Source organism: Myotis myotis, unplaced genomic scaffold, assembly GCF_014108235.1.
Source record: "Myotis myotis isolate mMyoMyo1 unplaced genomic scaffold, mMyoMyo1.p scaffold_m19_p_21, whole genome shotgun sequence".
Classification (NCBI taxonomy): Eukaryota; Metazoa; Chordata; class Mammalia; order Chiroptera; family Vespertilionidae; genus Myotis; species Myotis myotis.
The window spans coordinates 5,850,264-5,864,872 of NW_023416326.1; the positions used below are offsets into that span (position 1 = coordinate 5,850,264).

Consider the following 14,609-nt stretch of genomic DNA (forward strand, 5'->3'; position numbering starts at 1 on the left):
CCGCCCACCCCCAACCAGGCCAGGCCCCAGGACCACCCCCCTCCTTCCTATGACCCGGCTGTAACATGAGACACCTCTTAAAGGAAGGGAGCGTCTGCACCCCTTCCCAGGACCGAGGGGTTTCTGGGAGCTCCCCAGCCCCACCCTCCTGGAGCTGGTTGCTGTGGCTGCGGCCAGGCCAGGCCTCGTGTTTGTGCCTGCTGGACTGGGCCTGCTGTTTCACAGTAGTTGGCACTCCCACCGAGGCCTCTGCCAGGGGCTGGGTCGGCTTTCCTGTCTATCTCCTGGGCAGCAGCTGTGTTTTCAACAGGAGAGTCCCCTGCTCCTTCTCCCGGGGGGAGGACCTACTCCAGCTCCCCTACATGCTCAGGGTTGTGCGAGGATAAGATAGGAGGGTGGACCCACCCCTGCAGTGGGTGGGCACCAGGGTGCCGAGCTGGGGCCCTCGATGGGAGCACCTCCCCACACAGGCTCCCTGGAGGCCGGAGTCTGTGCCCCTTTGGGGCCCAGGAGGCCCAGGCTGGAGCCTCAGCACCCGCAGACCCTCTGGGGCTCCGGGCAGAGACAGCCTTCCCATTGTGGGGGCCTGAGACCCCAGGAAAAAGAAAAGGAAAAAGAGGAGGGAGACAGAGACAACGGGATGAAGGAAGAGAGAAACATGGAAAACAGACAGAAAGGAATTAAGGGCTGGAGACCAACACAGGAGAAAGTGCTGCCAGTCCTGGCTTTCAAACAAGCTTGAACCCGCACCTCAGACCTGCTGGAGTATCAGTTGCATTGGTACAAAATTAAACTGTATACACAACTGAGCGCATTAGGGACGAAATCGTGTACTTACTGGCTTTCCCTACAAAATAAAGACCGTCTTCTTTCATATTCTCCTCCCAAAAGGGTGGTAACTTGATCCTTGCCAAAGCCTCCTAGGTTCCCACACCTGGACTCCCTCAGGACAGCTGTGCGCCTTAGAACAGATGGGTACCACCACCCCCCCCCCCCCGGCCTTCTGAGGTGGGCACCCAGCCTGTCCTCCCCTCCCCTCCCCTCCCTGCATCCTCCAGTTCCCTCCCCTTCGCCTTGGCCCTCCCGTGATCTGTAACTCAGACTTTCACCCTCCACCTCACCCTCCCTCCACCTTTTCGGTCTCTCTGGCTCTGTTCCTGGCCATCCACATGGTTTTTTGATGCACCCCTCCCTTTCAGTGGTTAGGGAAGGGATAAAAAGCTTTCCTTTCTGTTTGCCAGTGCTTAAATTGCTTCTGAAAACACCCCAGGGTATAGACTATGAAAAGGGGACAGTCCATGAAGATCGCAGCAGGCAATGCCGGCAGGGGGCTCCAGAATTACCGGCCCCATTCCCTTGGCTCCCTTCTCCCCTAACTCTTGGTGGTAGAAGAGAAACCCCGACATGTGCCCTGACTGATCATTGAACTGTGACCTCCTGGTTCATAGGTCAATGCTCAACCACTGAGCCACACCGGCCAGGCAGCTGTCAAGCTTGTTGGTGTTGGAGAAACGACCAGAAATCATGGAGCGCAGAACCAGTGGGCACGTGGAAGGCCGTAGGAGCTGTTGAAACGAGAACAGGTCGGAGGGTGAAATCAGGGGGGCTTTCTGTGCCCCGGGCTAAGGTGCTGCACTATGGAGGCCGTGCAGCACCCACTGACAACAGTACACGAGGGGAGGTGACGTGATTGAATCTGTTGTAGGGAATTAATTCCGATGGCAGGGTCAATGACAGCCGGGAGGGAAGAGAGATTAGAAGAAGCAAAAAGTGTGATTAGTAATGAGTATGGGAAAGGACGTGTTATCAAATCTCCCCAGAGGTCCACATGGCTGGGCGTGGGGAGGGGTAAGTGAGCAAACACGCTCCTACCGTCAACTCTAATCAGAGCCAAAGGCCTTGCCTGGGCCCTTGCGAACTCAGAGCGCCCGAACCCCAATCCTGCAGAACCTCAGAAGACTATCCAGCGATCTTAGAAGTTTCAAAACTAGGACATTTTTTCCATCTAAAGGCTAATTTTAACATACTTACATTTTTTAAACTGACAATACTTTTAAAGGGTGGGGGAAAGGATCCACCCCAAAACAACAAGCTATCGCAAAGTGTCTCCACCCCCAAAAGTTGGTGAATCACTGATCTGGATCGTGATGCGCCAGCTCCCCTCCTGGGGGAGCTCCTCCAGCAATGGGCTCCCAGGCCCTGAGCAGCTCCGGCGCTAGAGCCTCCTGGAGCCTTGGACAGTCAGGGGCCTAGAGCTCACAGGGCTCCAGCCCTCACCTCCCTGAGAAAATGTAAGTCTCCTGGAACAGCGTGTCAGCACCTCGTTTCTTACCCGGCCTGAGAAAGCGCTCCCTCCCTGCTGCCCTGGCTGCCCCTCCCCCTCGGCACTGCCCTGGGCTGATAATGCCAGGACTCCACTCCCTCCCCCCCACCCCCCCTCCCCCCAGCCCTGCCTCAGCTTCCTCCCTGTGCACACCAACACTCGATAACCTGGCTGCTCCCCTCTGACTTGTCCCAGTCTTTCCCACAGGCAGACTGCCACCTGCATTCCGAACTGTTCGATTTACATAAATCCAGCTGCGGTCAGTGCCAGCTTCCTGTTTTTGTGAACTCCAGGACAAGTTTTTCATTTCGTAAGAAACCAGAGCCCTGGCTCGCAACTGCCCCCGCACCAAGCTGGTCCCTCTGCCCAGAGAGGGCAGGGAAGCGGCCCTCCCGCGATCGCCCTCTTGTTTTAGAGACAGAAGCTTAGACAACACCCCGTGGTTTCCAAGTCGGGGAGTTTCGTGCACACTCTCCGCTCCGCTGGCTGCTGGCTTCCTGCGAGCAGACCAGTTCCAAGCTGAGTCAGAGAGCACAGCCGGCCCAGCAGTGATTCACTCCTGTTGCTAACGACACCCCGGCCACCTCCACCCACCACAGCAGGCGCTGCTTCTGCGGGCACCTCCGTGTCAGCCTCTCCCTCGGGAGCAAGGACCTGCGGCCCTGCCCGGAGTTTCTCTTCCAGATGGTGCAGCAGCCCCGAAAGCACGGGCCACGCAGGGCCGGCCTTGAGATAGGGAGACCAGGGGGCCCCGAGTGGCCTGATTTCGGGGCTGCCAGGAAGGCCCCGCTGCTTCAAAATAAGTCCCCCTCTCCTCACCCGCCCTTTCCACGGGGCAGCAGCATCCTGAGTTTGTTTCTGTTGTTGGTCTTCCTGAAAGATACAAATACAGCTCCAACAGGCCACTCACGCCCGAATATGATGAATGGGATGCGTTCACTTTGGAAAACACACGTCACCTGAGAGAAGCAGATGGGAGAGATGGGAAATGATAACCCAAAGACGGCCAGGCCAGAGAGGCAGGGAAGACACACCAATGTCACCCACTGCTCCGTTTTGCCCAGGACCAGGCTGGGCTGCAGGAGCAGCAACGGGGAAGTCCCTCACGCCTTCGCCGTGGCCCTGTGGATCCCAGGATTCTCTCGAAGGGCCTCAACAAACAGCGCCCCACACAGCAGCTGCTTCATGAAGGTGTGGATCAAATAAGGGGGGGCCGAACCATGCTGTAACCATCACAACAAAGAAAGCTTACAGGCCTCCATACAGCTGTCTATCATCACGCGCGTCATCTCGGGAGATGGGCGCAGCTTCTCTGACTCTAGAGATGGGGGTGAAGACAACGCCACAAGGAAACGTGACCCGGCTCCTCTAACTCACGATATCAACACATCACAGTGTAACGGATTAATTCCTACATCTAATAAATATCAGGATGCAATTCACATCACATAAAAATCGCCATTCTAAAGCATGTAAGCCAGTGAGTGGGTTTTAGTGGATTCACTGTGCTGTGGGACCACCATGCCACCTAATTCCATGTGCCAGCAGCAGTGAATGGCAGATGGGAAAGTCCTCCGCTCACACCCCATCCCAGGGCCTCCTCCGCAGGTAGGTGTCAGTGGGTAGATGCTAGGAGACACCAGCGAGGAGGCCATTAGCAAAAGACCCCCAGATACTGGGACAAAGGGAAGGGCGTTGCTTGGGAACTGCTGTGTTGGGTCAGGAGATCAGAGACCAACCAACTCCCGCAGCTGGGAGGACAAGGGGCTGGAACTCCGCGAGATGTTGAATAACTTTTCACTCCCCGGACCGTGTCCCCCTCCACATGACCAGAGCACGTCCTCCTGCCTGTTGGTATCCCTCCACTCCCCCACCCCAATATCTCAGAAGCGTCTTAACCTTGACTAAATGCAAACTAAAATTCTCCTCCTCTACATCATCTCCCTCTCCCCCTCCCACTCCACTTTTGTCCTCCAAACTCACGGGCCTTTTTTCTTCCCTTGAACTCACTCTGCTCGTCCTGTGCCAGAGAATGCGCGTGGGCCGAGCCCTCCACTGGAATGCTGCTCCCCCGTGCGCAACCTCTCTTCGCTCCCGATGCCGCTCCCCCCGGATCTCGGCTCAGGGAGGCCCCGTGAGGCAGCAAGGCCTCTCTCCTGTGCTCTCGGGCTGCTCAGGCACAGTTTCTATTAACGCTCACCGTTGCCACAAAAGTACTAGTACACGTGGAGAGTGATCACTTGGTTAATGTCTACAGAGGCCCTGGCTACGCGGACTGGGAGCACCTAGCACGGAGCCTGACACTGAGCCGGGCAATAAGTACATGATGAACCAATAAATTCAATTTGGTTTTTTGTTTTGTTTTGTTTTGCTTCGCGATTAATTGAACTACACCTGACATACAGCATTTTATTACTTTCAGGGGTACACCTTGACGATTTGCTATTTGTCTGTACGGCAAAACGATCATCGTACGTCTAGTTAACACCCGTCACCACATGGTTACCCCAATTGTTTTTCCTTGTGATGACTGGGGCAGACAGAATCCCTGAGCGCTCTCCAGGATAAAGTGGCTACAAGAAGACACTTGAAAGGACCACGGGACTTAAACGCTAGAAACTAGGATTCAGTGCCATTAAGCTGGTAATCACATTGCTTCAGCCACAAGCAAAGGTTTGGCAAGAATGCGGTTTCAAAAACAGGGACTGGCAGGCAGTGGACTTGATAAACCAGTTACTACTCTTGATCTATTCTCTCATCCTCCCCTTTCTGCTTTCAAAATGGGGGCTGCAGGAGGATCTAAGTACATGGCCTTGACGACTGTCAGACAGTGTTCTCTGAGGTCTGAGAGCACAGGAGGACACAGGGATAAACTGGGAGGACCTGGCACACCACGGAGATGTGAGCAGAATTCGCTCATTCTAATCACTCCCACTAGACAGCATTTCAAGGGGCTCTGATTTTTTAAAATCCTGTTGAAAAGGGTACAAGATCTAATACTTCAAGGTCCTTTAAGTCAACTTTATCAATAAAGGATATGAAATACCAACACTGCCAATATATTCGGAAATTCTATTAGCACCGCATTAGACCCAACATCTGTGACAAGGCAGATTGAGAAACTGACCCTGGTGGCTTCTGAGACTAAAACACTGAAAGACATGCTTACTGATTTTGCTTAATCTGATTCCACATTTCCCTTCTTATCAGATCAATACACTCAAGTACATTGTGTGATAAAATGCTGCAACACTGTACCTGATTTACATAACATGTTGGTTCTGTGCCAAAAGCAAGCAGAGAGTAGTGTTAATGAAGCAACTCTGACCTGTGCAGATTGGAGGGGGAATTATGGCGTCTCCTCCAGGCGTGAGAGAGAAAGGAATTGCATTCTCCCTTCCCCCCTCTCCTTACCTCAACCTCCACACGAAGCCCATTAGTCCCACCCTGGTTACCCGGCTCCTTCCCGAAAGCACTCAGGAGTGCCAGGGGGTGGGATCAACCCGAATGATCTCCAATATCTGATAAAAAGCAAATCACACACACACCTCCCGCCCCCAATTTACAGCATGTTTACTAAAATGGACACAAATCACATGTGACACACTTTGCAACTCATCCGGGCACCCAGTTGAAAAGCTAAATAAGGAGTTGATTGCTTTCCTGGAAAAAAAGATTCACTGCTTTAGCACTCCCTACTAACCAAGGAGATAATCTGCCTTCGCTTCAACCTCTTTGTGGTTCTCTCTCACTTAACACAATAGCTGTGTTCCTGAAAACCTGTGTGCATTTTGTGTTTTGTAAACTGTCCCAGATTCGAAAGGCACTAAGGGAGCTTCCTATTTAAAGGAATTCCACATTAAACAAATAGCAAAACTATGGCTACAAGGACTTATGGCAACATAAAGAACTTTATGACTTGGTGTTAGGAAGAAAAAGTCATAGTCAAACTAGTGTGTACACTGCAATTAAAAATTTTAAATAGCAGATAGCATATATATAATAAATTTTTGGTATAGAATTTATCAAAAATGATAATAGTGTGTGGTACATTAGGGTGATGGAATATTTCTCATTTTCCTTTCCAAACTTTCTGGAATGATGCTTCTAAAACTAAAAATGTAAAGTGAAAAGATTCTGTGTTAAGTCTTTATTTAAAAAGCTGAGCAATTATTCAATTATGCTATCAATCTGGATCTTCCCGTGATGAACTTCCTTTAAATTGGGGTAAATCTGTATTTCAAAGGTTTTAAAACCATTCATATTTCCCATTGAGATACATTTTAAATGTAACAGTTAGAACAACCCTAAAAGCAATCAAAATTGGGATGTAAAGGAGAAAAATGCTGGTAAATGAGAAAGGAACTCTGTCTGTCTGTCTGTGTGCAACTCCTGATGCAGTTTTTGTGCCCAGGACAAGCCAAAACGAGCCGCTGGCACCTCTGCTTTGTTCTGCACTGGAAACCACCCTGCCTTCTCTGCCCTTCCCAGGTGTTTACTTTTCATTATTTTTGCTAACAACAATCACACCCCTTCCTTGAGCCTTTGAGGCATTCAGAGAAGCATCCAGTTCTCCCCACACACCCCTAAAATATGTACATAAACACACACACACACACACACACACACACACACGCAAACCTTTCACCTTTCAGAGCCCAGGCAGGTTTCCCCGACTTTTTGGTTTGCTCCGAATAACTTTAAAGGCAAAAAAAAAAAAAGGCTTGTACACTTCCTTTATGTTCTGCGATATAAAATTCCTGCATTTTTATTACACAAATCAGTCATCTACCCACAAATCTCTTTCATGACCCATAATTTCAAGTGTATATACAAAGACTCATCAAATAACTTTCAACAAATTGATTCCTTTAAAAAAATAAAAGGAAGATTTTATTTCTAGGCTTAAAATAGCCCCATCAACTGGTGATAAATAAAACACCATTTTGCTGGATGGGGTCGATGTGGGGGGAAAGTGGACATATGTAATACTTTCAACAATAAATATTTTTTTAAAAGAAAACAAACAAGCCGAAGCTGGTTTGGCTCAGTGGATAGAGCATCGGCCTGCAGACTGAAGGGTCCCAGGTTCGGTTCCGGTCAAGGGCATGTGCCTGGGTTGCGGGCATATCCCCAGTGGGAGATGTGCAGGAGGCAGCTGATCGATGTTTCTCTCTCATCGATGTTTCTAACTCTCTATCTCTCTCCCTTCCTCTCTGTAAAAAATCAATAAAATATAAAAAAAAACAACAACAACAACAAACAAACAAAACACACACCAATGTGTGGGATGAAGTGAAGGCCTGGGGTGGATCCTCTCACTATCCAGGGAAATCACTGACTTGCCCTACACGCTGATCCGCGAGCTCACGCTCCTCCATTCTGACATTATGTCTTGGACCTTGTAATAAAATGGCCAAAGTCACTCAGTGTTGCATTTGATGACAGTGTCTGCTTTGTCCTATACTTGCCTCAAGTCCTCTGCTGTAAGCTCAGAAATAAAATAAAAACTTGTGGAGAAACCTCAAAAAGAGATTCCATAAACACCAGTTAGCAGCAGGTGCTCCTAACTACTGACACTGCGATGACCAGACTCATGAGTTCAGGCTTCCCAGTCGGAACTGACATCATTTCCACAGACACCTGTTCCGTCTGCATCAAAGGACTCAGCCGGGATTTCCAGAACTCCTCGCACAAAGACAGATGACTTCATGACAGCAGACTGCTGAGCCCAAGATCGGCAAAACGAAGATTAATTTCCTGGGATTAAGTGAACTAATTTAACTGTGACTAATAGTCTATTTCAAATAGGTACGTAAGGAAATATCCTTTTTCTTTCTCCTTTATCCCTAACCACCCATTTAACAGCACATACTTTTATAAACCGGAGTGAGACTTTCTGTAAGTGGAATGTTATTCCAACATCCCTCCTTAGAATTCAGGGAGAGGGGAACTTTTTTTTTTTATAAACTAGGAAATTTAAAGAAAAACTTAAAGTAGTGATTCTTTAGAATATATTAACAGGCTTTATCTACAAACTACCCAGGACACTGGTAACAATGGTTAAATATTATTCAAAATGCTTTTCCTAACTTCCTTTACTTTTCATGATCATGTAGTTATTTACTTAGGCTCTATAAAAATCCATCCTCTTTCCTATAAGATTAAATTGGATAAAAATTGGCCACAATAAGCAAGACACAAACCATTAGATATGACAAGCTACCACTAGGACCAAGAATTACGCTTTGTAATTTAAAGAGAAATGCCTACAAACAATCATGTGTTGGTAAGTATTTAACAACCAGCTCTCCCAAGAGAAAAGCGGCACTGCTTTGTAATATTTGCCAATTTCTGTGGTGTAAATACTCCCATCGTAGCCAATTTCAACATGACATCACTAAGCACGGAGCTGGGAAGAGACACCCAATAGCACACCATGATATAGTATTTCTACCACAAAGATACAGCAGGCATAACTAACCTCAAGGGCATCTGTGAAAATAAAATACCCTGCAATAATTAAGAAGTGATGAGTTTTGAGTATTTATTGCCACTGATTCTAATATAATTCATTTAATTGTAAGTTATAAAGTATAATTCCTAGGTATGTAACAAGCAGCTTACAAAATTCCTGCAAATTTGACAATCAGCTCTCGTGGACCACTATGAGCCAGTTACAGCATACCACTCCCAGACAACGGCCCTGGAACCTATGCTATGGCTTACAGGATATCAGCAGGAAATAAAGAATCTCCTAGCAGGTCGGGAAATGACAAACCTGAGGGGCTCAGAGGATACTCTCAGAGGCTACTCAGGCAAACCTCATAGAAGCAAATTAGATGGTCCTTGTTCCTTAGCTCAGTAGATGAGCTGATACAGGTAATAAAATAATTCTGATACAGAAAAGCAAATTACAACTGCAGAGGATTTACAAGTGAACCCTTAACCCAGAACTGCTCTGGTTTTATTCATATATAATAGTATGTCTTCGCATATTAACATGTCTTATATACTACGTAAATAAAGAAAAATAGCAAATGAATTCCATTGAATCAGAAAACCTCAGGACAACGCATGCGGTCAAACCCGCACCTTAGAGAGGGACTTGGCCAGAAGGACAGACTGTGAAAATACAACCGACACCTGCTGAGCCTCACTATGGGATGCACATCCCAGCCCAGCAGTCAGGGCGGAGGGCCCACTTTGCCCGAGACGGGGCGGGGTGAAAAACCATGATCACTGTTTCATTCTAACCCCAAAATATGAAAATCTTGAACCTTTCCTGTAGGTTACGGACTCCCCAACAAAAACATCTCTATCCCTAATTTTTACCATGCTGAATGCCTGAAGATACTTCTCAACCTTTGAAACTATTAAAATCATGCAAGGAAAGTACTGTTTTTCCATCATGAACACACTGACAGTAAATTCAATTATTTGGTCATTCTTTTACTCTAAATACCTGTTTGCATATTTCATTTGATGAGCCCATCTTTCGAAAGCCTAGACTCTCTTGCAAACCTCGTTATAAGTAAAGTCCTTTTCGTTTCCAAACGCTTTTGTCTCTGAGTCTTTCTTTGGCAGTAACTTGCTTATTTGTCCCTATTTTTTGGTCCTACATACCTGCTCCTAGTCAGGGCCACGTGGCTCCTGTTGGACCACACTTCTTGCAGACTAGAAACTCGAATAAAATATAAAAATAACTATCTGAAGACATTGGAGAACAACCAAAACAGGCAGACACTGGAAGGGAGTCAACATTTGGAAGGAAAAAGCGCTGGGTGAATTTTCCATTTGTTATGGCTTTTATCCTGAGGGAAGACCTCCAATTGCACTGTGCAAGGCAGCTGGGAGTCAGGAAGAAAACCTACAGTCTTACTGGCTTGAAGAACCAGAGGACAGAGTTTGAGGAAATACAACTGCTGGGAAGTAAAAGGGGAAGTCCTAAAAAGGAAGAGGCAGAAAGGAGGAGGCCCAAACTGCGTGTGTAAATTTTGCCCAAATCTCTGGCTGATGCCAGCACCACACATGTGTTAGGCAGACTTCAAACAGTCCAGCTAAGAACAAAGAAACTCGGCAGAAATTTGAGCTATCGTTCGCAGCAGGAAAGACAAAGTTTATGGTTTGAATTCAGCCAAGTTAACTGCCTACTGTTTTTTTCACTTGCCTACTATTAAAAAAAATAAAGAATACTCTTCACAGGAACAGTGGAATTGAAAATCGCAACAACATATTATTCACAATGTCCAGGATACAGTTCCAAATTATGTAACATTCAATGAAGCAAGAAGACCTTACCTATACTCAAGAAAAAATTAAATCAATGAAGGTCAACCCTGAAATAATTAACATTGTGGAATCAGCAGACAAGGTTATAAAACAAGATTATACTTAAGATTAACAACATAAAGGAAAATATGCTTGTAATGAATGAAAAAATAGAAAGTTTCAGCAGGTAAACAAAACCATAAAAAAGAACTAAATAGAAATTCTAGAACTGAAATATATATATATATATCTGAAATGTTAAGCAAAAAAAAAAATCACTGGATGGGTTTAACAACAGAATGGAGGTGACAGAAGAAAGAGTCAGTGAACTTAAAGACAAATTAAAAGATTTATCTGAAGAGCAGAGAACAAAAGGTCTTAAATTAACAGGGACAATATATAAAGACTTGACATGTATACCACTGGAGTTCCCGGAAGAGAAGCAAAATAAAATAAAGTAGACAAAATATTTGCAGCGATAATGGCCAAATATTGCTCAAAATTGCTATGCCCCTCTCTAGACTGGAAGGTCAATGAAAGCAGGGAATCCTGAGTTATAACTCTCTTTAGTAGTCAGTCCACACAGCAACTAACCAAGTTAGGCTGCATAGTAGATCCTCAAATAATACCTATTTACACATTTAGCATCCAAAATCGTTTTTACCAAGAGCCTGCTGCCTGCAGAGCACAATGAAAGGTACTAGAGACATGAAGATGCCTTAGTTACTGTCCTTAACGAAGGAACAAGAGTTTGATAAAGATACGAGGAGGGCCCTGACCGGTTTGGCTCAGTGGCTAGAGCGTCGGCCTGTGGACTGAGGAGTCCCAGGTTCGATTCCGGTCGAGGGCATGTACCTTGGTTGCGGGCACATCCCCAGTGGGAGGTGTGCAGGAGGCAGCTGATGGATGTTTCTTTCTCATGGATGTTTCTGACTCTCTGTCCCTGTCCCTTCCTCTCTGTAGAAAATCAATGGAATATATTTAAAAAAAAAAAAAAAGATACGAGGAGGACACCCCATTGCTTCTTTCTGAAGAAAAAAAGAGTTTCCAATGGCTTCTGATGCCCACTCTTTGGGGGGCAGCTGATCCTGACCTGGCTTGACTGGCTTAGAGCAACCCCTGCTAAAAGGAGAAGTCACGCTGTGAATCCAGTGAGAAGGTCTCCTATCAGCTGGCCATGTTACAAGTATCTTTTCAGAGCTCCTCCCAGCAGTCCTTTCCTCCCCTAACTTCGTTCATTTTAGAGCACAGGGGGGTGGGGAGCCTCTGCTATGCAATTTTCACTATTTTTGCTTGAAGTTGCCTGTAGCTTTGAGGCATCACTTATGTCATCCAGACACCCACAGATGATTAACCATGACACATGTTGGTACTTCGGTAAAATATTGGGGTGGCGGAGGCATCGGAGAAAGGTCATTTCTCCACTTTGGGAAAAAATATGCGGAGATATGCATACCTCGCCAGGACCTAGAAAATAGGAGAGCAAAGGATGGCGTGTGTGTGTGTGTGTGTGTGTGTGTGTGTGTGTGTGTGTGTAAGAGAGACAAGGAGGCAGAGAGAGTCCGAAAGACAGAAACAGAGACACACACGGGGACAGAGACGCCTAACAATCCTTTCCGTCTGTGTGAGACCCGAAGCACCGCTCTCAGTCAGTGTCACAAACTATCCACTAGCAGCCAGTGGTCCAGAGAATCCTCCTGCCCACAAACAAACCAGCCAAATGCCCAACAGAGATGGCCTGGTCTGATACGCACATTTCCTGTTACTGGGGGTGCGAGGACATGGCTGTAGGCACAAAGCCCAAACGTGATGCCTGGAATCGTGAGCTGCGTCAATCTGCTGGAAAGGAGCTGCTGGAAATGGCTGGTTTCTGATACGAAAGAGCATCCCCCTAAAGACAGAAGCAGAAATCAGACTGTCGAGTGTTGGCAGGAGCCCTGAGTCCCGGAAGTGCTTTCGTGAGTTGGGTTATGGACCTGTCGGTGGCTCTTCGGGTGACTTTAGTCGGGACTTTGGTCTCTCCGGAGCCTGCTTCCTCCGTCGGCCGGGGACAACGCCCTCTGCTCTCCATTTCACAGCTGCGCAGCATCTGTCATCGTCACAATAGCTGCCGTTTATTGAGATACTACTGTGCGCAGGCGCTGTGCTAAGCACTGCGGTGGCATTATTTCTAATCCTAACAATCATCCTGAGGCGGGTGTTACTCAATTTATAGACAATGACACTGAACCTCCAAGAGGTTTAGCAGCTTTGGAAAGGCCTCACCAAGCAGTGGTAGGGCCGGGATTCTATGGGTGCCTCTCACTGCATCATGCCAGCTTGCTTTTATTCACTAAGCATTGCTGATCGGTTTGTACACACTCCCGGGGCTGGGGGTGGAGGGGGCGGGCCTAGGGAGAAAGCATCCAAGGAGGGGCCAAGGGCACCTGTGAAAAACTCACAGCCCACATCATGCTTCACGGCTGGAGACCGAGTGCGTCCCTATGGCCAGGAACAGCACGAAGATGTTCCCTCTCATGACTTCCGTTCAACACTATAGGAGAGCTGCCAGTCCCGCAGGGACAAGAAATAAGAGGCATCCAGATAGGAAAGGAAACGTCAGGCTGTCTTTATTCACAGACAATATGAATATTGAGGCAGAAAATGCAACGTAACCTACCCTAAAGCTGCTAGAAAAAGTGAGTTTAGTAAGTCTGCGGAATGCTAGGTCTACGACAAATCGACTGTATTTCTGAATACTAGCAACACAAAATCAGAAATTTGAATTTTCAAACACAATACTATTTACAATCAAGAAATATAAAACGGTAGGAATAAATCTGACAAAAGATATGAAAACCAGATACACACTAAACCACAAAATATGGCTGAAAGAAATTAAAGAAGACAAGAAAAGTAGGGAAACATACATGTTCCTGGGTGATAAAACTCAATATTGCTAAGAAGTCAATTCTCCTCCCCAGATTGTTCTGTAGAGTCAATGCAATCCCAATGAAAATCCAAGTGGCGCTTTCTGAGAAATTGATAAGCTGATTTTTGAGAGAAACACATTGATTGGTTGCCTGCCACACACACCCTGACCAGGGCCGGGGATCAAGCCTGCAGCCGAGGCAGGTGCCCTTGACTGGAATCGAACCTGGGACACTTCAGTCCGAGGGCCAACGCTCTATCCACTGAGCCAAACCAGCCAGGGCACTAAGCTGATTTTAAAGTTATGTGAGAATCCAACGAAGTTAGAACTCCCGAAACAACTCTGAAAAAAAAACCCACAAAGTTGGAGAACTCGCACCGGACTTCAAGATTTAAGTAAAGGCCACAGGAACCAAAACAGTGCGGTTTGTGTAAATAAGGCAAACAGATACGTCGGACAAAACAGAGAACCCGGAAATAGATCCGGACATACCTGGACAACTAATTTTTAACCAAGGCAGCAAGGCAGTCCAGCTGTCTTTTCGACAAGCAGTGCCAGAACAGCTGGGTATCTCTACAGGGGCTGACCGCTGGGGCTGGACCGTCCTCTGCTGTAAGGACCAATCGCTGACTGTGGTGCTAAGATTTTCTCACCCTGAACGAGGTCCGCCCCTGTGTGCTGGTCCTACCCTCAGGACTGCAGTACAAGTGCAGGCAGGGCCTCCCTCCCTGTGCACCAACCCGGCCCATCTTCCTCCGAGGCCACCCAGCCACCCAGGGCTTCCAGGGGGTGCGTGCGTGAATGGGTGCCGTCAAGGAAGAGGAGTGCTCACTGTTCCTGAGCACATGCTTGCAGAGTGGTTATGCCCAGCAAGTTCATAAAAGTAGGTATGTCCCCACCAGGGGCAGTCAGGGGGCCGCAGTGGGAGGTCTCTCCAACAGAGCAAAGAAATGTCAGTATCAGACAGCAAGAGGCACAGAGGAGGTCGTCAGATGGCTGCTTTCCTCAGACCTGGCTCTCCCGCCAGCCAGCTGCGGCCACACCCGCCCCAGCCCTGCTCTCTGATGTGAGAAGCTGGGGAGCATCTGCCTCACACCCGCACCC

At 47.6% G+C, this 14,609-nt stretch overlaps 1 protein-coding gene across 11 annotated transcripts in view; it reads right to left on the reverse strand.

Annotated features, from left to right (window-relative positions):
* The window catches only part of CNIH3 (cornichon family AMPA receptor auxiliary protein 3), a 121,332-nt gene that overhangs the window by 87,602 nt on the left and 19,121 nt on the right, over positions 1–14,609 (reverse strand). For 3 of the 11 annotated variants that reach the window (XM_036354816.1, XM_036354815.1, XM_036354814.1), the window contains exon 3: positions 12,349–12,485. The exons of 7 other annotated variants lie outside the window; for them this stretch is intronic. In XM_036354816.1, coding sequence (XP_036210709.1) covers positions 12,349–12,350 — 2 coding nt within the window. In that variant the 5' untranslated portion in view covers positions 12,351–12,485. Of the gene's footprint in view, positions 1–12,348; positions 12,486–12,570; positions 12,683–14,609 lie in introns of those variants that run through there. One more of the 11 variants, XM_036354817.1, reaches the window with a different exon arrangement.